The 20,322-nt window shown below is 64.7% G+C and overlaps 1 protein-coding gene across 2 annotated transcripts; it reads right to left on the bottom strand.

Moving 5' to 3' along the window:
• Positions 1-182: 182 nt before the first annotated feature.
• scaf1 (SR-related CTD-associated factor 1) lies at positions 183-15,285 on the bottom strand. 2 transcript variants are annotated; one of them, XM_088646148.1, is made up of 10 exons: positions 15,091-15,285; positions 12,904-12,990; positions 10,982-11,101; positions 8,412-8,500; positions 7,804-7,916; positions 4,064-7,576; positions 3,105-3,187; positions 2,701-2,988; positions 1,908-2,036; positions 183-1,780 (listed from the first exon to the last, which is right to left on the bottom strand). In XM_088646148.1, exons 2-10 carry the CDS (start codon positions 12,988-12,990, stop codon positions 1,601-1,603), a joined length of 4,602 nt encoding a protein of 1,533 aa, XP_088502274.1. In that variant the 5' UTR covers positions 15,091-15,285; the 3' UTR covers positions 183-1,600. The 2 variants fall into 2 exon arrangements, with proteins under 2 accessions (XP_088502274.1, XP_088502275.1); XM_088646149.1 differs by lacking the exon at positions 10,982-11,101.
• Between the last annotated feature and the right edge of the window lie 5,037 nt (positions 15,286-20,322).

Below are 20,322 nucleotides of genomic sequence, written 5' to 3'. Positions count from 1 at the left end.
TCGCGTTGTCAGTGCATATTGATCCTTGTGTGTGTGTGTGTGTGTGTGAGACCAGTCAGAGCTCCACCGGGCGCCGTCCTTCCTGGGATCAGGGGGCAGGTCGTCCCCCTCTGTTCCCGAGTGCCAGTATGGGCGAGAAACCCTCTTCCCCATCCCCCCCAAAAAACCACACAGCGCCCGGCTTCGATTTGTGTGAACTTTTTTATGTCAACCAACATTCAACTAATAATACATCTGTACAGAAGGGAGGGAAGGGGAGAGCAGTCAGGCTCCCTCTCGGACGCGTTTATCGGGGCGCTGTCCTGGAGGTGGGGCTCCCCGCTCCCTGGGGTCGCCGGCGCCCTCGCTGCACGCAGCTCCGCGCCGTTACAGACACGCGGCGCGGCTCTCTTCCCGTCTGCCTGCGGCGGAGCTCCTCTAGGCCGGGGAGGGGGGCGCCCCCTGCAGAGCCCCCGAAGCAGCGGGCGTGTCTGAACACGGGCGGGACCCAGCACGCGCCCAGGCCCCCCCGCGCTCACGACGGGCCAGGCGGGCCTCACTTCCTCCCTCTCCCCGTGTGCGGACACCAGGTCACCGGGTCTGCCGCCGCCCGGACCGGGCGAGCTCCCGGCTGGGATTCCCGACCGGAGCGAGGAGCCGCGCCTGGGAACGGGACCAACGATCGCGAGCCCACCCGGCCGCGAGCGTGCACGCAGGTATCTGCGCTCCGGACCGGGTGAGACCCGGCCGCCGCAGGCCCGACCCAAACGCGATCGGATCCCAGAAGAGAGCGAGGCCGATTCCACACCCGCCCGGGGGGCTCGACGCAAGACGGGAACCCCTCAGGCCACTGGATGCAGAGCAAGAAACATTGGCTTTAACCCGCGATGCTGCCATTTTGTTGACATTTTAGTCCCTCTCTATGCTTCCATGTGATCTAGAAAAAAAGCATCCAATATCCACATGTAGAGCTGTCGGGATCGCAGCCAGGCTGGGCTGTCAGCGTCCTGCTGGGGGGAGGGCAGGGGGTCCGGGACCCCAGCCTGTGAGGCGCCCCGCCGCATACATGTCTACAGCACGCGTGTGCCTGCTCAGCATGAAGCCTGTCGACACGTCTGGGCAGGACAGCTGCAGCGTGCCGCCTGGCAGATGGGAGGGAGGAGGAAAGGGCAAGTGTGTGGGCGCCCAGCCACCCAGCCCCTCGTCCAATCAGGCACAGCCACGCCCACTGGGCCCCGGTCCAACCAGACATGGCCACGCCCTCCATGTGGGTCTCCTGGCCGACTGGGCATGACCACACCCCCCACCGGGCTCCGGTCCAATCAGGCATGGGCATGACCACACCCCCCACCGGGCTCCGGTCCAATCAGGCATGGGCATGACCACACCCCCACCGGTCTCCGGTCCAATCAGGCATGGGCATGACCACACCCCCCACCGGGCTCCGGTCCAATCAGGCATGGGCATGACCATACCCCCCCACCGGGCTCCGGTCCAATCAGGCATGGGCATGACCACACCCCCCACCGGGCTCCGGTCCAATCAGGCATGGGCATGACCACACCCCCCACCGGGCTCCGGTCCAATCAGGCATGGCCGCGCCCATCAGGCTACGGTCCAATCAGGTGGCGGAGTGCAGGGCCCCGGGATCGGCGGCCCCACCCCTCTCGCGCTCCCTCTCCCCGTCCTCCTCGTCCATCCTGCGGCCGTGCTTCCGGAAGTACTTGTATCTCTGCACGTAGAGCTTGACCAGGTTACTGACTTTGACCGGGTTGATCTCCCCGCTGCGGCTATGGCAGATCTGCGGGAGAGGGAGACAGGCGGGGGGGGCGGTGAGCACGCTGCAGGACACGGGCTGGCCGGGCGCTGACGGACACAGACCCCACGGTCACACACTGAGCACTCCTGGTGTGGAGCTGGACACACACCTTGTGCACGGCCTTCCGCAGGATGTCCTTGTACTCGTCCTTCGTGATGTCCTTCCTCTGGTAGTAGGGCTTGATGGCCAGTTTCACCTCCTCCACGGCTCTCTCCTGTGTGTGCAGCTTCTTCAGGTACTGAGAGAGAGAAACAGGTTCATGCAGACACACTGACTGGACACTCCAGTACATGAACACTGCACTGAGAGAGAGAAACAGGTTCATGCAGACACACTGACTGGACACTCCAGTACATGAACACTGCACTGAGAGAGAGAGGGGTTCATACAGACACACTGACTGGACACTCCAGTACATTAACACTGCACTGAGAGAGAGAGGGGTTCATACAGACACACTGACTGGACACTCCAGTACATGAACACTGCACTGATAGAGAGAGGGGTTAATACAGACACACTGACTGGACACTCCAGTACATGAACACTGCACTGAGAGAGAGAGGGGTTAATACACACACACTGACTGGACACTCCAGTACATTAACACTGCACTGAGAGAGAGAGGGGTTAATACACACACACTGACTGGACACTCCAGTACATTAACACTGCACTGAGAGAGAGAGGGGTTAATACAGACACACTGACTGGACACTCCAGTGAACTGCAGAATGATTTATCATAAAGGAAAAAAAACACTTCTTGTGCAAAAACAATGTCATCGGATGGTATTACTGTATCTGGCTCACGGAGAATGTCAGGCTCTTGGTCCAACACTGAAATGCACAGAGAACTGGACACAGTGAAAGATGGGGAGAGGTAAGCCGACAGAAACCCACCTTGTCAGGGTCTTTGCCCTCACTCTCCCAGCTGACCTCAGCGGATCCCACACTCCCGGCCGCCCCCGACGACGACCCCGTTGGCAAGGGAGGGGGCGGGGTCTGCGCACAGCCAGCCATTGACAGCCCTGTGTGCAGATGCGGGGGCGGGCTCTTTGAGCAGCCCACCAATGGCAGAGCGCCGTGCAGGATGTACTGGGCGGTGGGCGTGGCAGCGGGAGGGGCCAGGGCAGAGGAGGTGGAGCCAGTTGAAACGGTCTGGGCGCTCTGGTTGGCCTGAGACAGGATCTGCGGAGGCACGGGAAGAAGACCGTCAGGGACAGCGGTCACGGAGACACGGAGAGCAATGACAGGGACGAGGGGCAGGACTGAGGACGGAGACGGAGGAACGAGGGACAGCTGACCTGGCTGGTGGCCTGGATGAACTCCTGGGCTTTGGCTCGGCTGGCCAGGTTGGCCTCCTCCATCTTGAACAGCAGCGCAGTCACTGGGGGGCCGAGGGCAGAGAGAGAGAGGAGGAGGGAAATCATTTCAAGCACCAGCATAACCTTCTGTTAACTCTGCAGTGTGGTGTGGAATCCGGGATTCCCATAGTGACCAGGTGGACCTGTAGGCTACCCTAGTGACCAGGTGTACACGTGCGCTACCCTAGTGACCAGGTGTACCTGTGGGCTACCCTGGTGACCAGGTGTACACGTGCGCTACCCTAGTGACCAGGTGTACACGTGCGCTGCCCTAGTGACCAGGTGTACCTGTGGGCTACCCTGGTGACCAGGTGTACACGTGCGCTACCCTAGTGACCAGGTGCTACCCTAGTGACCAGGTGCACCTGTGCCCTACTCTAGTGACCAGGTGTACCTGTGCCCTACTCTAGTGACCAGGTGTACCTGTGCTCTACCCTAGTGACCAGGTGTACCTGTGCTCTACCCTAGTGACCAGGTGTACACGTGCTCTACCCTAGTGACCAGGTGCACCTGTGCGCTACCCTAGTGACCAGGTGTACCTGTGCTCTACCCTAGTGACCAGGTGTACACGTGTGCTACCCTAGTGAACAGGTGTACCCGTGCTCTACCCTAGTGACCAGGTGCTACCCTAGTGACCAGGTGTACATGTGCTCTACCCTAGTGAACAGGTGCTACCCCAGTGACCAGGTGTACACGTGTGCTACCCTAGTGACCAGGTGTACACGTGCGCTACCCTAGTGACCAGGTGCTACCCTAGTGACCAGGTGCACCTGTGCGCTACCCTAGTGACCAGGTGCTACCCTAGTGACCAGGTGTACACATGCGCTACCCTAGTGACCAGGTGCACCTGTGCGCTACCCTAGAGGGCGACTCTCTCCCCAGGAGGCCCAGATACTCACACGCTAGCACACCCCCAGCAGTGCAGTCCACTCCCGCCTGCAGGCTCCAGGGCAGAGGGGGGGCGCCGGCGAGAGGGCCGGGCTTGGAGGAGGAGGAGGAGGACACGGAGCCCTGGGCCGAGGAGGAGGAGGAGGACGAGGAGGAGGGGTCCGAGGGGGGGACGAGCGAGGGCGGAGGTAGGGGGGGCGCAGAAGAGGAGGGGGTGGCGGAGGCCAGGGAGGCGGGCTGGGGCTTGGGGTCGTCCGGGGCGCCCTGGGGCTCCCCCGCCGACTGGGACACGTCGCCGGCAGCGGCCCCGCCCGGCGCCCCCCCGGGGGGGGCGGAGGGGGGGCTGGCCAGGGGTTGCGGGGGCTGCTGCGGCGGCAGGGAGGGCGCCCCACCCCCGTCCTCGGACAGGAAGGCGGCCTCCGGGGTCTTGCAGCTGCTGTCCACCGTCTGGGAGTCCGGGGTGGACTCTTGGGGGTCCCGCTTGCTCCCCGTCTGGTGGGGGGGCAGCGGGAGCGCCGGAGAGGCGGGGGCCGGGGGGGCGGCGGCGGCGGTGGAGGAGGAGGACGAGGAAGAGGAGGAGGAGGAGGAGGAGGGGGCAGGGGGCGGCAGGGGGGGGCTTGGGGGTTTGGAGGGCTGCCCCTCGGAGACGTGCCAAGACCCCGCCGGCGCCCCGCCCCCCCCGCCGCCGCCCTCCGCCCCCCTCGAGCGCCGCCGCTCCTTCTTGGCCGGCGGCTTCCGGCGGCGCGGCTTCCCGCCGGGCGCGGCCGAGGACGAGGACGGGGAGGAGGCGGACGAGGACGAGGCGGAGGTGGTGGAGCTGGGCTTGACCCGCTTGGCCCCCGCCTTGGGCGGCCGGTGGTGCGGGGGGCCGGGGGCGGGCGGCGGGGCGAGGGGCGGCTGGCTCGGCCTGGCCTTCCGCCCGTCCCGGTCCGGCGGGGGGGCCCTGCCCCGCGGGGGGGCGCCGGCGGGCTCGGCGCCGGGCTTGAGGAAGGGCGAGCGGCTCTCCTGGTCGCGGCAGAAGACCACCGCGATCGAGCCGGCCCCTCCCGCGCCGCCGCCGCCCCCCAGGTCCTTGCCGGGGGCGCCCCCCGCCTTCGCCTTGCCCCCCGTGGTGCTGCTCACGCCCTCGCGGATCAGCACCGACACCTTGGACTGCAGCTTGGCCTTGCGGACGGCGGGCGCGGCGCCGGGGGCCGCGGGCTTCTTGCCGGACTTGGCCCGCCTCTTCCTGTCCTTCTCGGCCTTCGCCGGCTTGCGGCCGGGCGGGGGTCCCACCCCCCGCCCCCGGGGGGCCGCCCCGGCCAGCAGGGGGCTGCCCCCGCGCTGCTGCTGCTGCTGCTTCTTGAGGGAGGTGGGGACGGAGACGGACACGGGGGGGGGCGGCGGGGGTGAGGGGGCCCCGCGGGGCCGCTTGCGCTCGGGCTCGGGGCTGGGGCGGGGGCGGGGCGAGTCCTCCAGGGAGGGGTAGTCCGAGTCCAGGGCCTCGCCGTCCAGGGAGAGGGCGTCGTCCGCCAGCTTGGGCTCCTCCGACAGCCCCTCGGAGTCGTAGCGGCGCGGGCGCGCGGGGCTGGCCGAGGAGTCGCGGCCGCGGCCGCCCCCCTCCTCCTCCTCCTCCTCCTCCGCCCTCCTCTTCCTCTTCCTCTTCTTCTTGCGCGCCTTGCCCTCGGGCGGCGGCGACTGGGCGGCGGGCGGCGGGGGCGGCGGCGGCGCGGGGGGGTGCGTGGTGGTGGTGGTGGTGGTCGTCACGGTGATGGTGCGCTTGATGGCGAAGAGGTCGGAGCCGTTGAGGTCCTGGATGGACGGCGGCACGACGGGGCGTCCGTCACGCCGCCTGCGGTCCCGGTCCCTCTCCCTCTCCCTCTCCCGCTCCCGGTCCCGGTCCCGGCGCTCCCGGCTCCCGCGGCTCCGCTTGCGCGACTGCCCGCGCTCCCCGCCCTCCCAGCGCGGCGAGCTCTTCCTCCTCCTCCTCCTCTTGCGGCTGTCCCCCTCCTCGCCGGAGCCCCTCTCCCTCTCCCGCCTCCTCCTCCTCCTCCGCTGGCGCCCGTCCGCGCCCGAGGGGGAGGGGCTGGACCAGGAGGAGCGCCGGCGGCCCAGGCTGCCGCGCCGGCGGCGGGAGGAGGAGGAGGAGGAGAACTCGGGAGCCGCGGGGAGGGGGGGAGGAGGAGGAAGAGGAGGGGAGGAGTCTCTCCTCCTGCTGCTGCTGCTCCGGCCTCCTCCTCCTCCTCCTCGCTCGGCCCCCCGGCGCTCCCCGCTGGAGTCCCCCCCGCGGCGCCGCGGCCTGCTCTGGCGCCCCTCCCGGCTCCCGCGGCGCCGCCGGTGCTTCTCGCCCTCCTTGCTCTTGGCCTTGCCGGACGCCCTGCGCGCCTTCGGCGTGTCCTTCTCCGGCCCGTCCCGGCCGCGGTCCCGGTCCTTGTCCCTGGCCGGCGGCGGGGGGGCGGGGGCGGGCGCCGGCGGCGGGGGCGGGGTCCCCGGGGGCGGCGAGGCCGAGGAGGAGGGCCGGGCGCGGTAGCGCTCCTTGCGCCGGCTGGCGATCTTCCTGCGCAGGTCCCCCGGCGCCGCGGCCCGCTCGCCCTCGGCCCGCACGGACACGAACCCGTCGCCCTCCAGCACGCGCAGGATGCGCTCGGGCGGGGGGCTGCGGGAGCCCCCCCCCCCGGCCGGCGCGGGCCGCCGCCGCCCCCCCCGGTCCTCCGCCCCGGCCACGATCTCGCCCTCCTCGATCTCCGAGTCGGAGCCGCCCGGCGCCGCCCGCCCCCGGGCCCGGGCCCTGCCCCGCTCCTCCCGGCGGCCCGCGGCGGGGGGGGAGGAGGCCGGGGGCTCGGGGGGGGCCCGGGGGGTGCCGGTGGAGTCCGGGGGGGGCGTGGTGTCCCGGGGCGCCCCGCTCTCCCGCGGCTCGCCCTCGGCCTCGCTGCTGGTGCTGCTGCTGCTGCTGCCGCCGCGGCGCCGCCCTCGTCTCTGCTCGCCGTCGGACGCCAGGGCGGGGGAGCCCGTGGGGTCGAAGGGGTCGTATTTCTGCCCGCCCTCCTCCTCCTCCTCCTCCTCCTCCTCACCCCCCGTCCTGCCCTCGCCCTCCGTGGGGTGGAAGGGGTCGTAGATCTCGGAGTTCTCCCCGTCCGACCCGGGATTGGCGGGGAAGGCGCCGGAGGGGTCCGCCGGGGAGGTGGAGGAGACGGCGTCCCCTTCCGGCCCGGCGCCGGCCCCCGCGCCGTCGCCCTGGTAACCGGAGACGGAGCCCGCCGCCGCGGCCTCGGGGGACGGCGCATGAGACGACGGGCTCGACGCGGAGGAGGAGGAGGAGGAGGAGGACGAAGAGGAGGAGGAGGAGGAGGAGGAAGGCAGGGAGCTGTTGCCTTCCTGCGTCTGGGTCGGCGTGGAGGTCCGGGGGTCCCCCAGCCCCCGCTGGACGCCCTGGGCCCGGGGGGAGAGAGGGAGCAGGACACCCCCGCCCCCGGCCGCCCACTGATGCGGTTTCCATGGAGACGGGAGACGGGGGTCGCCGGCGGGAGACGCAGGGCCGAACGTAGCTGCGGGGACAGAGGGGGGTGGTGAGTACAGCGCCGGGCCCGGGCCCAGGCCAGAACCTCAACCGCCACGTCCGCTACCTCCACCAGCGGAATTCAAGCCCGTGTTCCCCCCAAAAAAACACACCCCCACACGTGTCTGACATCTCTCTGCGTTTCCATGACATTCGCACCTCCCTCCTGAAAGCCGGACTGGACCGAGCCCCACGGCGACCTCTCCAGAACCCTACCTGATCCTGCGGGGGGCTTCCCGCGGAGACGAGGGGCGACCGCCGAAAGCAAGGCCAGGGGGGACCCCCCTTCTACTCGGACTTCGGCCGTGAGCTCCAGTTCGTAGTCAGAGCTACAGGACAGAGAGGGCGGTCAGCACAGACACGCTGACCGACTGGACAGCACAGTGCAGGAATCAGGACAGAGAGGGCGGTCAGCACAGACACGCTGACCGACTGGACGGCACAGTGCAGGAATCAGGACAGAGAGGGCGGTCAGCGCAGACACGCTGACCGACTGGACGGCACAGTGCAGCAATCAGGACGGAGAGGGCGGTCAGCACAGACACGCTGACCGACTGGACGGCACAGTGCAGCAATCAGGACGGAGAGGGCGGTCAGCACAGACACGCTGACCGACTGGACGGCACAGTGCAGCAATCAGGACAGAGAGGGCGGTCAGCACAGACACGCTGACCGACTGGACGGCACAGTGCAGCAATCAGGACAGAGAGGGCGGTCAGCACAGACACGCTGACCGACTGGACGGCACAGTGTTCTCTCGGCAGCCCCAAGTCTCTGCGGCCTGGCCGCCCGACCCCCCCCGGTCTGCTCTCGGCCTCACTCACCTGTCGGCCTGGACTGCGAGGGCGTGAGGGGAGCAGTACTGGGACACCAGCGAGAGGAGGGCTTCCGGCACACCGGGCACTGCTTCACACTGACAGAGAGACACACGACATCACTTCCTCCTCCTGCCCCCCCAGAGCCCCACCTCCCTCCTCCTGCCCTACTGCCCCCCAGAGCCCCACCTCCCTCCTCCTGCCCTACTGCCCCACCTCCCTCCTCCTGCCCTACTGCCCCCCAGGGCCCCACCTCCCTCCTCCTGCCCTACTGCCCCCCAGGGCCCCACCTCCCTCCTCCTGCCCTCCCCTACTGCCCCCCAGAGCCCCACCTCCCTCCTCCTGCCCTACTGCCCCCCCCAGAGCCCCACCTCCCTCCTCCTGCCCCCCCCAGAGCCCCACCTCCCTCCTCCTGCCCTACTGCCCCCCAGAGCCCCACCTCCCTCCTCCTGCCCTACTGCCCCACCTCCCTCCTCCTGCCCTACTGCCCCCCAGAGCCCCACCTCCCTCCTCCTGCCCTGCTGCCCCCCAGAGCCCCACCTCCCTCCTCCTGCCCTACTGCCCCCCCAGAGCCCCACCTCCCTCCTCCTGCCCTGCTGCCCCCCAGAGCCCCACCTCCCTCCTCCTGCCCTCCCCTACTGGCCCCCAGAGCCCCACCTCCCTCCTCCTGCCCTACTGCCCCCCAGAGCCCCACCTCCCTCCTCCTGCCCTCCCCTACTGCCCCCCAGAGCCCCACCTCCCTCCTCCTGCCCTACTGCCCCCCAGAGCCCCACCTCCCTCCTCCTGCCCCCCCAGAGCCCCACCTCCCTCCTCCTGCCCTACTGCCCCCCAGAGCCCCACCTCCCTCCTCCTGCCCTGCTGCCCCCCAGAGCCCCACCTCCCTCCTCCTGCCCTCCCCTACTGCCCCCCAGAGCCCCACCTCCCTCCTCCTGCCCTACTGCCCCCCAGAGCCCCACCTCCCTCCTCCTGCCCCCCAGAGCCCCATCTCCCTCCTCCTGCCCTACTGCCCCCCAGAGCCCCACCTCCCTCCTCCTGCCCTGCTGCCCCCCAGAGCCCCACCTCCCTCCTCCTGCCCTACTGCCCCCCAGAGCCCCACCTCCCTCCTCCTGCCCCCCAGAGCCCCACCTCCCTCCTCCTGCCCTGCTGCCCCCCAGAGCCCCACCTCCCTCCTCCTGCCCTACTGCCCCCCAGAGCCCCACCTCCCTCCTCCTGCCCTCCCCTACTGCCCCCCAGAGCCCCACCTCCCTCCTCCTGCCCTCCCCTGCTGGCCCCCAGAGCCCCACCTCCCTCCTCCTGCCCTACTGCCCCCCAGAGCCCCACCTCCCTCCTCCTGCCCTCCCCTACTGCCCCCCAGAGCCCCACCTCCCTCCTCCTGCCCTACTGCCCCCCCCAGAGCCCCACCTCCCTCCTCCTGCCCTACTGCCCCCCAGAGCCCCACCTCCCTCCTCCTGCCCCCCAGAGCCCCACCTCCCTCCTCCTGCCCTGCTGCCCCCCAGAGCCCCACCTCCCTCCTCCTGCCCTCCCCTACTGCCCCCCAGAGCCCCACCTCCCTCCTCCTGCCCTGCTGCCCCCCAGAGCCCCACCTCCCTCCTCCTGCCCCCCCAGAGCCCCACCTCCCTCCTCCTGCCCTACTGCCCCCCAGAGCCCCACCTCCCTCCTCCTGCCCTACTGCCCCCCCAGAGCCCCACCTCCCTCCTCCTGCCCTACTGCCCCCCAGAGCCCCACCTCCCTCCTCCTGCCCTACTGCCCCCCAGAGCCCCACCTCCCTCCTCCTGCCCTCCCCTACTGCCCCCCAGAGCCCCACCTCCCTCCTCCTGCCCTACTGCCCCCCAGAGCCCCACCTCCCTCCTCCTGTCCTGCTGCCCCCCAGAGCCCCACCTCCCTCCTCCTGCCCTACTGCCCCCCAGAGCCCCACCTCCCTCCTCCTGCCCTACTGCCCCCCAGAGCCCCACCTCCCTCCTCCTGCCCTCCCCTACTGCCCCCCAGAGCCCCACCTCCCTCCTCCTGCCCTACTGCCCCCCAGAGCCCCACCTCCCTCCTCCTGCCCTACTGCCCCCCAGAGCCCCACCTCCCTCCTCCTGCCCTGCTGCCCCCCAGAGCCCCACCTCCCTCCTCCTGCCCTACTGCCCCCCAGAGCCCCACCTCCCTCCTCCTGCCCTACTGCCCCCCAGAGCCCCACCTCCCTCCTCCTGCCCTGCTGCCCCCCAGAGCCCCACCTCCCTCCTCCTGCCCTGCTTCCTGCCTTGTCCTGCTCCCCTGATCGCATGGCCCCTGGAGGCCCCTGGAGGCCCAACTCCAACAAACCACGACACTCTCTTACTCACACACTGACACACTCACTCACACACAGACACACACACTCACTCACTCACACACAGACACACACACTCACTCACTCACACACAGACACACTCACTCACACTCACACTCACTCAGGGCCGCTGGCCTGGAGCCCGGACAGGCACCCAGCTCCCCTGCGACACTCGGCTCCCGGCAGGGCGCTATACCGGGAGAACAAATCCGCAGGCTCCGGAAAAGCAGGAGCCGCTGGAGGAGAAGGACGGGAAAGGGTGACTCACCGCACTGGGCCGCCCGCCGCCCTGGGCCCCCGGCGCCTCCCCCCGGCCCTGGGAAGGGCAGCATCGCCCAAGCCGACTCCCCTCTCCGGCCCGCCCGCGCCCGCCGCCGGGCCTCTCCGCCTGGGAGACCGACACAGAGGTGAGACCGGCTCCAGAACAGGCGCCGCCGGGCCCCTCCGACCCGAGGTACCGGCCCCGTCCCCCACTCCCACCCGGTCCTGGTTTTAGTGTTCTTCTCTGCGGTGTCCGCCCGTGTCCTACAGACCCTGCGCAGAGGACACCGCGTGCCGAGTCCCAGCAGCTGAACAAGACAGGCTGGAGGAACTGAGTCTCTTTAGTGTGAAGGGAGGAACTGAAGATGCTGTAGGGGTGTCCTGGGTTGTCTTTCTTTTGTCTAATATTGAAAATTGGTGTCATGTCCCTTCACAGTCTCCTCTGTTCAAGTCTGAAGAGACTCAGTTCCTCCAGCCTGTCAGTGTGGGACACTCCCTTCAGACTGAAGAGACTCAGTTCCTCCAGCCTGTCAGTGTTGGACACTCCCTTCAGACTAAAGAGACCCAGTTCCTCCAGCCTGTCAGTGTGGGACACTCCCTTCACACTAAAGAGACCCAGTTCCTCCTGCACGTCAGTGTGGGACACTCCCTTCAGACTGAAGAGACCCAGTTCCTCCAGCCTGTCAGTGTGGGACACTCCCTTCATACTAAAGAGACACAGTTACTCCAGTGCGTCAGTGTGGGACACTCCCTTCAGACTAAAGAGACCCAGTTCCTCCAGTGCATCAGTGTGGGACACTCCCTTCAGACTAAAGAGACCCAGTTCCTCCAGCCTGTCAGTGCGGGACCCTCCCTTCAGACTAAAGAGACCCAGTTCCTCCGGCCTGTCAGTGTGGGACACTCCCTTCAGACTAAAGAGACCCAGTTCCTCCAGCCCGTCAGTGTGGGACACTCCCTTCAGACTGAAGAGACCCAGTTCCTCCAGCCTGTCAGTGTGGGACACTCCCTTCACACTAAAGAGACCCAGTTCCTCCAGCCTGTCAGTGTGGGACACCCCCTTCACACTAAAGAGACCCAGTTCCTCCAGCCTGTCAGTGTGGGACACTCCCTTCACACTAAAGAGACCCAGTTCCTCCAGCCTGTCAGTGCGGGACCCTCCCTTCAGACTAAAGAGACCCAGTTCCTCCGGCCTATCAGTGTGGGACACTCCCTTCAGACTAAAGAGACCCAGTTCCTCCAGCCCGTCAGTGTGGGACACTCCCTTCAGACTGAAGAGACTCAGTTCCTCCAGCCCACCAGTGTGGTTAATTCTCTTGAGCTCCAGGATGCACCAGGCTGCTCCTCTCTGGACTGATCCCAGAGTATCATATCTATTTCTACACCCTGCTGACGAAAGCTGTGCGCAGGTTAACTGTGCGTTTATTCCACACAAGGCCCCCCCCGAGCCCAGCACGCCTCGGGGTGAATCCAACTGCTCCCCCAGCCACATTCCCCGGAAGACCCCGCGCTGGACACCGTCAACGCCACAGGGAGCTGGAGGACAGATTCGGGGCGACACCGCTGGGCCCAGACAGGGGGCGCCACAGAGGCGCGTGGACCTGCAGTGGAGAGCCCTCACCTCGCTCGGACAGCCCGGAGACTCCCGAGCCTTCCGAAGGGATTGCGGACAGGAAGACAGCGGCCGAACAGGGATGCAATACCACTGCTGTCAGTGGCTGAAGGCTCGGCACTGCACTGTGCTTTTCCCACAGCCCCACTGGGCTCTAGTGCAGTACAGCAGCTCTGAGCTCTGAAAGCCTCAGGAAGATCGAGTCAGAAACGCTGGACCGGCCGCCTGCGCTTACTGCACTGAAGCGACAGACACCGGCACCGGCACGGTCTCACCTCACCCTCACATCCAGACACTCGGACCCACAGACGCTCACTGACCTCGGGCTGCGGGGGACCGGCTACGTCCTTGGGTTCGGGGTCGTCAACAGAGGGCTCCGTGTCCGAGTCAAACTCCCCCTCTCTCATCTGCACGGGAGACAGAACGGCACGGATCAGACACAGAGAGCTGGCCGGAGTGTCACTGGGGTAAACTACTGACCAGAGAGCCCACCAGCGCATCACTGGAGTAAACTACTGACCAGAGAGCAGGCCAGCGCATCACTGGGGTAAACTACTGACCAGAGAGCCGGCCAGCGCATCACTGGGGTAAACTACTGACCAGAGAGCCCACCAGCGCATCACTGGGGTAAACTACTGACCAGAGAGCCCACCAGCGCATCACTGGGGTAAACTACTGACCAGAGAGCCCACCAGCGCATCACTGGGGTAAACTACTGACCAGAGAGCCCACCAGCGCATCACTGGGGTAAACTACTGACCAGAGAGCAGGCCAGCGCATCACTGGGGTAAACTACTGACCAGAGAGCCGGCCAGCGCATCACTGGGGTAAACTACTGACCAGAGAGCCCACCAGCGCATCACTGGGGTAAACTACTGACCAGAGAGCCCACCAGCGCATCACTGGGGTAAACTACTGACCAGAGAGCCCACCAGCGCATCACTGGGGTAAACTACTGACCAGAGAGCAGGCCAGCGCATCACTGGAGTAAACTACTGACCAGAGAGCAGGCCAGCGCATCACTGGGGTAAACTACTGACCAGAGAGCAGGCCAGCGCATCACTGGGGTAAACTACTGACCAGAGAGCAGGCCAGTGCATCACTGGGGTAAACTACTGACCAGAGAGCCCACCAGCGCATCACTGGGGTAAACTACTGACCAGAGAGCCCACCAGCGCATCACTGGGGTAAACTACTGACCAGAGAGCCGGTCAGTGTTTCATCCAAGAAAGGCACCAATCAGACAGTCAGGCTTTCTAAATACCACTCACAAATTGCCTTATTTCCAAATGTTATTTATATCCAGAAACTTTCAGTGCTCACCCTATTCCAAAGGAAGAACACAGACCCACAGTTATAATAAAAGTTATTATAGGAGCTACAGTCCCAGTACAGTAGAACAGTCTGTTACAATAGGAGCTACAGTCCCAGTACAGTAGGACAGTCCTGTTACAATAGGAGCTACAGTCCCAGTGCAGTAGGACAGTCCTGTTACAATAGGAGCTACAGTCCCAGTGCAGTAGGACAGTCTGTTACAATAGGAGCTACAGTCCCAGTACAGTAGAACAGTCTGTTACAATAGGAGCTACAGTCCCAGTACAGTAGAACAGTCCTGTTACAATAGGAGCTACAGTCCCAGTGCAGTAGGACAGTCCTGTTACAGTAGGAGCTACAGTCCCAGTACAGTAGACCAGTCTGTTACAGTAGGAGCTACAGTCCCAGTACAGTAGACCAGTCTGTTACAGTAGGAGCTACAGTCCCAGTACAGTAGAACAGTCTGTTACAGTAGGAGCTACAGTCCCAGTGCAGTAGAACAGTCTGTTACAATAGGAGCTACAGTCCCAGTACAGTAGACCAGTCCTGTTACAATAGGAGCTACAGTCCCAGTACAGTAGGACAGTCCTGTTACAATAGGGGCTACAGTCCCAGTACAGTAGAACAGTCCTGTTACAATAGGAGCTACAGTCCCAGTACAGTAGGACAGTCTGTTACAATAGGAGCTACAGTCCCAGTACAGTAGACCAGTCCTGTTACAATAGAAGCTACAGTCCCAGTACAGTAGGACAGTCTGTTACAATAGGGGCTACAGTCCCAGTACAGTAGAACAGTCCTGTTACAATAGGAGCTACAGTCCCAGTACAGTAGACCAGTCTGTTACAATAGGAGCTACAGTCCCAGTACAGTACAGCTTCATAAGAAAATAAACAGAATTAGATGACCTGCGTGTTAAAACACATGTACTGACTGGTAAAAACCTGCTCATGCAGTACAGAACAGCGAGTTTCCAGAGAGAGCGTGCGTTACTCGTGTTTAGATTTAATAACAGACATTTACAAACATATTAATGTGCTTCCAGAACCAATTACAGCTGCATTTTGCACATTTTTAGCTACGGAAATGATCAATATTTCTCGTTATGTTCGCATTAGCTCTACTTAATGGCCAGAGGGATACATCAGCGATAGCAGGTAATTTAATGCAATGGTAGTATTTAAAACAATACCTACTTTTCCTACTAAAGCCGTGTCCCGGCAGTTGAACAAGAAGTGCAGACGTTTTTACTTATCCCTTTCTCGTTAAATTTATTCTAAAAACAAAATTTAAAACTAAAAATACTACCCTTAAAACACAATAGCAACCGGCCCTACCCGACCGCTGCCTCCATTTTAGCCTCCTCGTAGAGACCTGCGTGGAACAAGGCCTGCTCGGAAATGTAGTTTTTCAACAGTCTGGCCCACAGTTTCCTATGGCGTCATGCTACAGGGCTGGACTACATTCCCCGTCATGCTTTGACAAAAAAGCCGTCCGACAGGGTTTCCCCTATTTCCAATTGGCGCGTCCTCGCCTTGCTTCTGGGGATTCTGGGATATGTAGTTTTTTTAAAATATTCTCGCTTGCTCCGGGAGGAATATTGCCGCTAATATTCGTCGCCATCGTCCGCACGGAGGGCGGGGATCTGCGGCGGCGATCTGTACCGGGTTTCCGGTTTCCAAACGTGAAGACACAGAAGACCCCAGACACCGCAGACAACACAGCACGAAACTCCCTCCTCCCTTGCAGGGAGTTACCCCCCCGCTGTGTTCTAACCCCCTTCCTGACAAACCGGGGTACAGCACCTCACTCCAGATACAGCAGCCCCACACGCTGGGTGCCAGTCCAAACAGCCCGGCGATTATTACTGTCAATAATGCAATATCTGGAAGAGTGTGGTGGCTCTGTGGCTCAGGATCTGCGCCTGTGGCTGGGAGGTTGCCGGTTCAAATCCCGCGGCCAGCAGAGGAATCCTACTCCGTTCGGCCCCTGAGCGAGGCCCTGAACCCCAGCTGCTCCAGGGGCGCTGTATAAATGTCTGACCCTGCGCTCTGACCCCCAGCTTCTCTCAATGTGTGTGTGTCTCATGGAGAGCAAGCTGGGGTCTGCGAAAAGATAATTCCTAATGCAAGAAATTGTAAAGAGTTATTAAAGTGATGTTGTTATTATTAAAAATATATATATATATCTGGAAGAGTCCCCAGCCCACACACTCTGACTGGACACACAAACACACACACCTGGACACCCTATACAGTTTGTACATGCCTGGTAGTCAGCTACCAGAATCCCCTGAATGAGTCGCTGTATTTGACTGGTTCACGATAATGTGCATCTGTGACGCTGGCTCAGGTCCAGGGTGCAGCAGGGTGAAAAACCTTGTCTTCTGGGTTCCTATGGGAAAGTGCAGGTGAGGATCTCATGTGACCTCCACTGCATCTGAAAGGTGACGTGCTGGAGATGTCAAACCTAACACAGATGTATCCAACACACACATCTGCACACTCCGAAATCACTGCTGTTTCCACAGGTGGTACTACCGCATGTTCCCACTAGAGGGCGGCGCTGGGCCTCTCGGTTTAGAATGGCTGTAGTCAACGTCAATAATAATAATAATAATAATAATAATAATAATAATAAATAATAAATAATAATAATAACTTCTCACACTTATATAGCGCATGTCTGGACTCTCCACTCAGAGCTCTTTACAGGTCATGGGGATCCCCTGCACCCCCACCTGGATGATGCTCCAGTCCTCTCTCACACACCAGCTCTCAGTGGGAGGAGAGCAGAGGGATGGAGCCAGTTCAGAGAGGGGGGTTATTAGGAGGCCATGAGGGGTAAAGGCCAGGGGGGAGTTTGACCAGGACACTGGGGTGACACCCCTACTCTTCTCGAGAGGCACCCTGGGATTGTTCATGACCACAGAGAGTCAGGACCTCGGTTTGACGTCTCATCTGAAGGACAGCGCCTGTTTACAGTCTAGTGTCCCCGTCACTATACTGGGGCATTAGGACCCATACAGACCGCAGGAGAGTGGGGCAGGAGACTGGGGCAGGGTGAGAGAGGGGCAGGGGAGTGGGGCAGGCAGGGGGAGAGAGGGGCAGGAGAGTCGGGATGGAAAGAGGGGCAGCAGAGTGGGGCAGGAGAATGGGCAGGGTGAGAGAGGGGCAGGAGAGTGGAGCAGGAGAGTGGGGCAGGAGAGTGGGCAGGGGGAGAGAGGGGCAGGAGAGTGGAGCAGGAGAGTGGGGCAGGAGAGAGGGGCAGGAGAATGGGCAGGGTGAGAGTGGAGCAGGAGAGTGGGGCAGGGGGAGAGAGGGGCAGGAGAGTGGAGCAGGAGAGTGGGGCAGGGGGAGAGTGGGGCAGGAGAGTGGGGCAGGAGAGAGGGGCAGGAGAATGGGCAGGGTGAGAGTGGGGCAGGAGAGAGGGGCAGGGGGAGAGAGGGGCAGGAGAGTGGGGCAGGAGAGAGGGGCAGGGGGAGAGTGGGGCAGGAGAGTGGGGCAGGAGAGAGGGGCAGGAGAATGGGCAGGGTGAGAGTGGGGCAGGAGAGAGGGGCAGGGGGAGAGAGGGGCAGGAGAGTGGGGCAGGAGAGAGGGGCAGGGGGAGAGTGGGGCAGGAGAGTGGAGCAGGAGAGTGGGGCAGGGGGAGAGAGGGGCAGGAGAGTGGGGCAGGAGAGAGGGGCAGGGGGAGAGTGGGGCAGGAGAGTGGGGCAGGAGAGAGGGGCAGGAGAATGGGCAGGGTGAGAGTGGGGCAGGAGAGAGGGGCAGGGGGAGAGAGGGGCAGGAGAGTGGGGCAGGAGAGAGGGGCAGGGGGAGAGTGGGGCAGGAGAGTGGGGCAGGAGAGAGGGGCAGGAGAATGGGCAGGGTGAGAGTGGGGCAGGAGAGAGGGGCAGGGGGAGAGAGGGGCAGGAGAGTGGGGCAGGAGAGAGGGGCAGGGGGAGAGAGGGGCAGGAGAGTGGGGCAGGAGAGAGGGGCAGGGGGAGAGTGGGGCAGGAGAGAGGGGCAGGGGGAGAGAGGGGCAGGAGAGTGGGGCAGGAGAGAGGGGCAGGGGGAGAGTGGGGCAGGAGAGTGGGGCAGGAGAGAGGGGCAGGGGGAGAGAGGGGCAGGAGAGTGGGGCAGGAGAGAGGGGCAGGGGGAGAGTGGGGCAGGAGAGTGGGGCAGGGGGAGAGAGGGGCAGGAGAGTGGGGCAGGAGAGTGGGGCAGGAGAGAGGGGCAGGGGGAGAGTGGGGCAGGAGAGTGGGGCAGGAGAGTGGGGCAGGAGAGAGGGGCAGGGGGAGAGTGGGGCAGGAGAGTGGGGCAGGGGGAGAGAGGGGCAGGGGGAGAGAGGGGCAGGAGAGAGGGGCAGGGGGAGAGAGGGGCAGGAGAGTGGAGCAGGAGAGTGGGGCAGGAGAGAGGGGCAGGGGGAGAGTGGGGCAGGAGAGTGGGGCAGGAGAGAGGGGCAGGAGAGTGGGGCAGGAGAGAGGGGCAGGAGAGTGGGGCAGGAGAGAGGGGCAGGGGGAGAGAGGGGCAGGAGAGTGGGGCAGGAGAGAGGGGCAGGGGGAGAGTGGAGCAGGAGAGTGGGGCAGGAGAATGGGCAGGGTGAGAGTGGGGCAGGAGAGAGGGGCAGGGGGAGAGAGCGGCAGGAGAGTGGGGCAGGAGAGAGGGGCAGGGGGAGAGTGGGGCAGGAGAATGGGCAGGGTGAGAGTGGAGCAGGAGAGTGGGGCAGGAGAGTGGGGCAGGGGGAGAGAGGGGCAGGAGAGTGGAGCAGGAGAGTGGGGCAGGGGGAGAGAGGGGCAGGAGAGTGGGGCAGGAGAGAGGGGCAGGAGAGTGGGGCAGGAGAGAGGGGCAGGAGAGTGGAGCAGGAGAGAGGGGCAGGGGGAGAGAGGAGCAGGAGAGTGGGCAGGGGGAGAGAGGGGCAGGAGAGTGGAGCAGGAGAGTGGGGCAGGGGGAGAGAGGGGCAGGAGAGTGGGGCAGGAGAGAGGGGCAGGGGGAGAGTGGGGCAGGAGAGTGGGGCAGGAGAGAGGGGCAGGAGAATGGGCAGGGTGAGAGTGGGGCAGGAGAGAGGGGCAGGGGGAGAGAGGGGCAGGAGAGTGGGGCAGGAGAGAGGGGCAGGGGGAGAGTGGGGCAGGAGAGTGGAGCAGGAGAGTGGGGCAGGGGGAGAGAGGGGCAGGAGAGTGGGGCAGGAGAGAGGGGCAGGGGGAGAGTGGGGCAGGAGAGTGGGGCAGGGGGAGAGAGGGGCAGGAGAGTGGGGCAGGAGAGAGGGGCAGGGGGAGAGTGGGGCAGGAGAGTGGGGCAGGAGAGAGGGGCAGGAGAATGGGCAGGGTGAGAGTGGGGCAGGAGAGAGGGGCAGGGGGAGAGAGGGGCAGGAGAGTGGGGCAGGAGAGAGGGGCAGGGGGAGAGTGGGGCAGGAGAGTGGGGCAGGAGAGAGGGGCAGGAGAATGGGCAGGGTGAGAGTGGGGCAGGAGAGAGGGGCAGGGGGAGAGAGGGGCAGGAGAGTGGGGCAGGAGAGAGGGGCAGGGGGAGAGTGGGGCAGGAGAGTGGGGCAGGAGAGAGGGGCAGGAGAATGGGCAGGGTGAGAGTGGGGCAGGAGAGAGGGGCAGGGGGAGAGAGGGGCAGGAGAGTGGGGCAGGAGAGAGGGGCAGGGGGAGAGAGGGGCAGGAGAGTGGGGCAGGAGAGAGGGGCAGGGGGAGAGTGGGGCAGGAGAGTGGGGCAGGAGAGAGGGGCAGGGGGAGAGAGGGGCAGGAGAGTGGGGCAGGAGAGAGGGGCAGGGGGAGAGTGGGGCAGGAGAGTGGGGCAGGAGAGAGGGGCAGGGGGAGAGAGGGGCAGGAGAGTGGGGCAGGAGAGAGGGGCAGGGGGAGAGTGGGGCAGGAGAGTGGGGCAGGGGGAGAGAGGGGCAGGAGAGTGGGGCAGGAGAGTGGGGCAGGAGAGAGGGGCAGGGGGAGAGTGGGGCAGGAGAGTGGGGCAGGAGAGTGGGGCAGGAGAGAGGGGCAGGGGGAGAGAGGGGCAGGAGAGTGGGGCAGGAGAGAGGGGCAGGGGGAGAGAGGGGCAGGAGAGTGGGGCAGGAGAGAGGGGCAGGGGGAGAGTGGAGCAGGAGAGTGGGGCAGGAGAATGGGCAGGGTGAGAGTGGGGCAGGAGAGAGGGGCAGGGGGAGAGAGCGGCAGGAGAGTGGGGCAGGAGAGAGGGGCAGGGGGAGAGTGGGGCAGGAGAATGGGCAGGGTGAGAGTGGAGCAGGAGAGTGGGGCAGGAGAGTGGGGCAGGGGGAGAGAGGGGCAGGAGAGTGGAGCAGGAGAGTGGGGCAGGGGGAGAGAGGGGCAGGAGAGTGGGGCAGGAGAGAGGGGCAGGAGAGTGGGGCAGGAGAGAGGGGCAGGAGAGTGGAGCAGGAGAGAGGGGCAGGGGGAGAGAGGGGCAGGAGAGTGGAGCAGGAGAGAGGGGCAGGAGAGAGGGGCA

Source organism: Lepisosteus platostomus, chromosome 9 (assembly GCF_059453375.1).
Source record: "Lepisosteus platostomus isolate fLepPlt1 chromosome 9, fLepPlt1.hap1, whole genome shotgun sequence".
Classification (NCBI taxonomy): domain Eukaryota; kingdom Metazoa; phylum Chordata; class Actinopteri; order Semionotiformes; family Lepisosteidae; genus Lepisosteus; species Lepisosteus platostomus.
This window is presented reverse-complemented; position numbering and strand designations above follow the sequence as displayed.